Source organism: Pygoscelis adeliae, unplaced genomic scaffold, assembly GCF_000699105.1.
Source record: "Pygoscelis adeliae isolate BGI_AS28 unplaced genomic scaffold, ASM69910v1 Scaffold421, whole genome shotgun sequence".
NCBI classification, from domain to species: domain Eukaryota; kingdom Metazoa; phylum Chordata; class Aves; order Sphenisciformes; family Spheniscidae; genus Pygoscelis; species Pygoscelis adeliae.
In genome coordinates, this window is record NW_008824011.1 from 411,642 (window position 1) to 418,687 (window position 7,046).

General features: G+C 37.9%; 1 protein-coding gene across 1 annotated transcript in view; it reads left to right on the plus strand.

Annotated features, from left to right (window-relative positions):
- Window positions 1–4,237, plus strand: part of LOC103919373 (ras-related protein Rab-18-B-like) — a 10,183-nt gene extending 5,946 nt beyond the window's left edge. The window contains exons 7-9 of the mRNA XM_009326874.1: window positions 646–764; window positions 1,635–1,701; window positions 2,607–4,237. Of these exons, the coding sequence (XP_009325149.1) occupies window positions 646–764; window positions 1,635–1,701; window positions 2,607–2,782 (362 nt within the window). The 3' untranslated portion in view covers window positions 2,783–4,237. The remainder of the gene's footprint in view (window positions 1–645; window positions 765–1,634; window positions 1,702–2,606) is intronic.
- Window positions 4,238–7,046: the final 2,809 nt, after the last annotated feature.

Genomic DNA, 7,046 nt, shown 5'->3' on the forward strand with positions numbered 1-7,046 from the left:
CCGGTCTTTTCTTACCTCCCCCCCCCCCCCCCCCCCCAAACCATTGATGTGATTACTGTAAGACATGAGGTTTGTAGCACAAGTAATGGATGGCTAGTCCCTTTCTGTGTGACAACACCAATTAGAAAAAGAAGGGATTCTTATTCTCGGGGATTGTGAAGGCTGAACACCTTGCTGACAAAACATTATTTCTGACTATGATGCAGCTTTTTAAACCTTAGTGATTAAGTGAATGCAGTTATGAGTTACCAGTGACCAAAAGTCACTTTTTACTCAGAATCCGTGGTTTTAGCAGCAGTGCATGCATGTATTTATACATTAAATGAGGTGACAAAATACCTATTTTAAAATATTCTGTGTGGCCCAATTCAGAACTAGTAACCGGTATAAGATTTCAACTGGTAAGTCTGACTTCCAGTCACAGATCTGTTGCAGAGGTGCTCATGTTCTGTTATCCCTAGTGACTTTGGGTGAGCACAGCCAAAGTGTTCCAGCTCTGGGAAGAGGATATGGTTGATGCATCTTTCTGTAATTCCCTAATACTGCTTTTTTTTCAGGGCAGTAGTTAGCTAGTAGTTCTGCCATAATGAAATAAACATTGTTCAAGACTTTACAGCTGTTAAGCTCCTTTTCCTCTGTTACCAGTGTACGATGTTACAAGAAAAGACACTTTCACGGGACTAGAGAGCTGGCTGAATGAGCTGGAAATGTATACCACCAAAAGCAACACTGTGAAGATGTTAGTTGGCAATAAAACCGATAAGGTCAGTTTAGAAATGCATCCTCTTATGCTCTTCCACAGATTACTCAGTCATCATAGAGTATAAATGTGAGCTAAGTGCTGAAACTAACACATCTGTTGTTGTGAGCAGGTGATATGCTCTGTAACTGAGGAACCTAGGTTGGGCAGGCTCCACTTGCTACCTCATTTTTGAAGCAGCTCTTGTTAAAGATTTTAATGGAAACTCTCCTGGAGACATGCAATTGATGGGAGAGATTCTTTTAAGACAGTGAGAGGTTCTGCCTAAAAACTGCTGTATACCGTTGAAGTTAACTGTAGTGCAACAGCAAAACTGCTGCTTTCTTTTTGACCAGACTCTGTTTCGGACAGGTGGTGGGGAAGGAGAATTCAGCTCTTCAGATGGCTATAGAGTATGCATCTGTGTGGGGGTGAGGTGCACTAGTTGCTGTACGTTTCTGGAGTGTTTTGACATATCTTAGATGCCTGTTGCATAGTGAGATGTTTCAACTCTTGCTTTACTACAACAGGTTTCCAGTGTGGCTATCCTGAACTAGGTTCTCTTCTGTCCCCTTCCAAATCTGTCAATTTTCAGATCCTTTGATATGCCTTTTCAGCTATTTGACTACTGAAACCTCCCTTCTGGCATGTATCTTGCTCCTAGTTGATTCAGAAGATAGCAACACATTCATTTCCTACTGATTTGATGTTGCTGCTGTTCAATTTGACCCCCTAACAGCCTGTAGAGCGGGAAAATCCAGTTGCTGATTACTACATGGTTTTATAGACTTTTGTTTTCAGCAAAACTTCATTTCTGCAGTGGTGCTTTTCTAGGGACTTCCTAAAAGTGGCAAGTGTAGCTTATTTTAGTCATGTTCTTCATTCGTCTCTGCAGCCTGATCGTGAAGTAGAGAGAAGAGAAGGACTTCAGTTTGCTAGGAAACGCTCACTGCTTTTTATAGGTATGTAACTCTGTGCCAGAAACTTGTCTATTCATATGTTTATGTTAAGCGTGAATGAAGCATACAATTGTATTTCACGTTGATAGGTTGATTTACTTTTTTTTAGTACCTAATTAATATGGGCTCCTTTTGCTGCATTAGTTCATATGCAGGGATGTAGGTTTTAGCTTTTTTCAGAGATGCTCTGCATTGACTGCTGTTGGAAGTACTTTTCTCTGAAAGAGATTTACTTTGTATACTGTGTAGGCATGGATTTTATATTCTCTTGAAACTAGCAGGATTTTTTAATTCAGAGCCCAGAAGACTGGAGTTTTTCTCCTAACTGATGTCAGCAAGGACCTTGGGTAATCTCTTTTTCGTTTCCAAGTTTCTGTTGCAGCTACATAAAAGACAGTATTCTTAGACCAACAATAAAATGTACAATGTGAAGATATAAAGATGGGGAACAAATTTGTGGTGGTGTGTTGTTTTGTTTTGTTTTTTTTTTAAAGTGCCTTTTAGGTGAAGCTTCTTGAAAAGATTTCCAGAAGGAACGGGAACAAATGCGTAGGGGAAAACATGTAATTCTGTCTGCATTCTTTGTTTTCCAGCTTAGTTGTGGAATCTTGTAGATTTACTATCACAACCTGAGAACAATTTCTGTTTCTTCATTATAGAGAGAATGGGGAGCTGTGGAATTTTTTTAGGTGGAAAAATTGAATGCTCCAGATTGGGATGCATTTCTGTTTATCATATTCAACTTCAGTGTGCCTTTAAGGGAGAATAGAGAAGAGGTTCACTCATAAAAAAAAAAAAAAAAAAAAATTGTATCTTCTCTCTAGTCCCAAAAGAACTTCTTACAAAGTGGAATACTCCCTGCAAATAAGATAAAATACTTTTCCCCGCCTTTCTTCCCCCTCCACCAGAGACCAGTGCCAAGACGCAGGATGGAGTGCAACATGCCTTTGAGGAGCTAGTCATAAAGATCCTGCAGACACCAGGTTTTTGGGATAAAAGCACAGAGAAGCAGGGAGTCCAGCTAATGGAATCTTCAGCACAGCAAGATAAAAGCCTATGTGGTGCCTACTGTCCACTTTCTTAAATCTACAGGTGGCTGTTCTATCTGAATGGAGTGGACTTTAAAAAAAAAAAAAGGGGGGGGGGGATTCCAAGTACTAGTCTGTGCCTTGTTTGACCTGCCACCAGTTGTGTAGATCCAAAAAACAAACTGATCAGCAAAATATGTTTTTGTTCATTAACAAAATACAATTTCTCCTTCCCTTATGCACACTGATATCTCCAGATATTTTTCTGTCAGATTTTTCACTATTAAATCATAGTGCTTCTTAAAGTATTGTGCTTTTGCTGTATGGCATTCAACATGGACTTTTTCTGAAATTCCTGCCTTAGCATAAAATAAGGTAGTACTCCATTTTGGAATATTATTGAAAAGCTTCTCTTGTATAATTATATTATGCAACGGAAGGGCTCCTGTAGAAGGAGTGCTTGATAAACATTTCAGCTTCAGAAGGGGCCATCTATAACAGAGGGAGCTAAACTAGCACCTACTAGATGGTGGTACCTTCCTACCTCATCTCCTGAAGTTAAATGCCTTTTGAGAGTTCTGTTCTGCTGTTATTTTTAGAATTCAACTGCATTCTCATCCTCAAGCTCCCTGTAGCCCCATCTGCTATGGTGTCCTTACAGAGTTCTGCCTTCAGTCCATTCTGTATACAAAATTTGTTTTGTACACACATGCACACCCTCTGCAACAAACACTCAGTGAACCACTTTTTGGAGATTTTAACCCTTTTCATTGTGTATAAAATGTGTCTACTGAAATGCTTTTATGTTGCATTCTTTCTTCTTCCAGAGCTTCCACTAGTCACTGTCCTTTTGTGCAAATTTATGCTGCCTATCATCCTATACCATCCAGACATGGAAGTGTTGCTCCTTGCTAGGGCTTTGCGTCTTTCACTAGGTATAGTCTTGGGTTTTTTTTTCTGCCAACCTCAGTTCTCCTTAAGTTTTTCCCAAACTGCCCTAATGCATGGACTGCAACACCAAACTTGCTTTGTCATCGTGATTTCCCCACACTTGGTTAACTTCACAACCAGCTATCCAAGGCAAGCCAGCAAGGTGATTTCTGGTTCTGTATCTGCAGATATATATTTGCACTGAAAGAGCTTGCACATGTAGTACACATCCTGTTACTGAACTGCAGTGTATTATCATTTCCTCCCCTTACCTATTCACAACAGCGTTCTGTTGCTACTTTCTTTCCACATACAGTTACTTTTTTAGATCTTCACAAGTGAGGTTACTTTATTGGGTGGTATCTGCAGTCGTGAATGCTGTAAAAGAGTAACCGAAGTTATGTAGGCTGTGCAGGGAAAGGATATGACAATGAGCTGCGATAAAGGTACAGCCTTTAACATGCTGTTATGGAAATGTTGACCAAAGCAAATGTCTGATTACAGGATTCACTGAAAGGTTGTGGGGGGAACGTGTGTGTGTATGGGGGCAGATAACACGAGTTTGTTTGACCATGATATATATATATGTATGTATGTGCCTTACAAATACAATTTTACTAGCCAGAAAATGTGTTTTCATACATGTTCGTTTTTGTTTATAGCTCAAATAGGGACAAGCAGAACAGGAAAATAATGAACATCACTGTGGAAAACCAAGGTATTTTGAAGAGGCTTGTTGACTGTAAGCCTACCTATGATCAAAAGAATTCTGAGAGTGGTTGGCAGGGATGTACTTTAATTTTTGTTTTGTATAAATATTATTTTATTATAACTTCAAACTAAATAAATTGTGTTGGGATGCTTTTAAAATTACAGCTTTTTAGTTAACTGTATATTGAACTAGAAAAAAAAAACTATACCTTAAAAAATCTGAGAGTAGTGAGAAAGCATTAGGTAATTAGAAAAGGGAGCAAGGGAAGCATCTTCTATAAAAAAAATTAAGTTAGAAATTTGGGTTGAAGGGCTGCCTATATGAAAAAAGCATGTGTGGTCTTAGTGCTAATGGCTGCTTTGCTGAAGTTGTGTTTTGTGCTATTTTATTCTGATATTCTCAATAAATATTGCCAGTATTTTAGTATAAAGAAAATGTGTCGGTATATTACATTCAAGACTTAATCTTTCTATTGTATACTCACTCACATGTGTAAGCAAAAATACTAATTTCTGTTAGGGCAGAGCAATAAACCATAACATTCTGTTTCTTTAGAAAAAGATCACTAGAACTTCTACATTACAGAAGTGGAACCTAATTTCAGTAACAGCCCTAGCCAACTTTTCACTGAAAGTTTAGGAAGCCATTGAATCCTAGGCAGTTTTTTTGCTGTCTTTCAACTTGCTAATTAGGAACTTGAAAAGCTCACGGGTCTTACTACTTATAATTGTAGCCTTCAACCCCCCCCCCCCCCCCCCCCGAGACACAGAGTATGATAGGTTGTGCTCAATTACCAATGACAACTGTAAAGGAAAGCATCTTCGTAACTGTCCCCCATATTTCCCTTGCTCCTCCTCAGGTTCTCTACAACAAGTTTTTCTATACTATCTGAAAGGGCAAAACAAAGTAGTATTTTAGTGCATTCTTAGTACCTCATATCTGAGGTATCTGGGATACCAGGTTGTAAAAGGTAGATGATTATGGGCATTTTTTGAACCTGCATGCTTTGTATCCCATTCTAGACCAACTAAGATATGTTTAATACAAAAAAAAAGCTAATCTTTATTGTTTAGAAAAAGGCAATGATGGCTGATCAAAATATATATTAAAAATCTGTAGGTATCACTAAGATAACCTGTGGCATATTCTCAGACAGGAGGTGCAAGAAGAATGTACAGCAACAAATAGTGTTATGTATTCTCCTACAGAAGACTTGACTGAGAATGCTAATAAGTCACTGGTCTACAAAGGGAAGAGGATGTGTAAGAGTGTGTGTGTGTGGGGGGAAGGATGAATTATACTTCTATTAATTACGGTTTTCTTACAGTGCCTAATTAGCCCTGATGACGAAACCCATAGCATTTTTTTTTTTTTATGGCAGGACACCACACACCTTTAAGCAGACTGCTACAAGATCCCTTATCTCCTCACAAGAGAATTAGGTATGCTGTTTTAACACAGATTTCACTTTATAAAAAAAATGTACACATCCTAAAAAGCTGGGTTAGAGGTATCAGGGTTATAATCTGTGCACATCTCATAGTCATATTGAAGGTACATATTTTATAGTAAATTGTCATCTTAATCCTATGGCAAATTTGGTTGGAGAAATGGATTCTTCAAAACCGTATCAATGCATGTTTGAGCTCACTGGCAGAAGCATGCCCTGGATGTGCTGTATACAACATATTTTTAGAAAGGAAAGCAGTTTCAGATAGAGCCAGTGTATGGAAGACCACCTGAAAACTGTAGATGTTAACAGAGGCTCATACTTCAATACTATAAACCATGAAAAGAAATATCAAAGACTACATAAATTTTAGGTGTGAGCAAGGTGGGGAGAGGGATAAGGGGGAGGAATTTCAGTTTGCTTAAGTACTTTGACTTAGAACTTTTGGCACTGTTTACAAAGCAGGACTTTGAATTAAAGTAAATTTGCATTCTGATTTTTAGAATCTCTTCTCACCTTTTTTCTCCCTAATGGAAGGAGCTTATACTAGGCATAGCTAATGCAGCAGGGACTCAGTATTTTGTCAGAATTGGAGTCTTGTCCTGATAACAACCATCTTCTGCATGTATCCTCTTCCTAGGATTTTATAATAAATAGGAGCATTGGACGTGTTTGGTTTTTTTCTCCCTACAACTGAAGCTCATCTTAGCTACCTGCAAACTTTAGCATATAATACATAGCCTCTCACCATCCCTTACTTCGAACCTAAAAAAATGAAATGTTTCTGACAGTATCCCAAGTTAGTATCTGTGACTGTACATCAATACAGAGTATCTACATACACTACAAAAAAGACTATTTAACTCTGAGTATTTCAGTCACTTTTAATAGCAATATTATATCTTAACATCTTAAGTTTTCAGTTATTGTAACTTCAGGTGTACCTCTATGTCATTTGTCTTGCTTCTCTTAATGCATATTTCTACTATTAGACTATGTTAGATCATAAGGCATACAAATTAATTTATTTACTAGTCATTTGGAATATTCTAAGATGTTAGATAGCAACCTTGCTTTAAGTGAATTCTGACCCTTAGATAGTATCTTACCTATTTTCTTTAAATCAAATCTGTATCATCTACATGTTTATGTCTTGCAGATTATAAAAACCTGCTTGTAATCTGCAATATAGATCTATGGTGAGATCAATCTGCCCATTTCATATTTT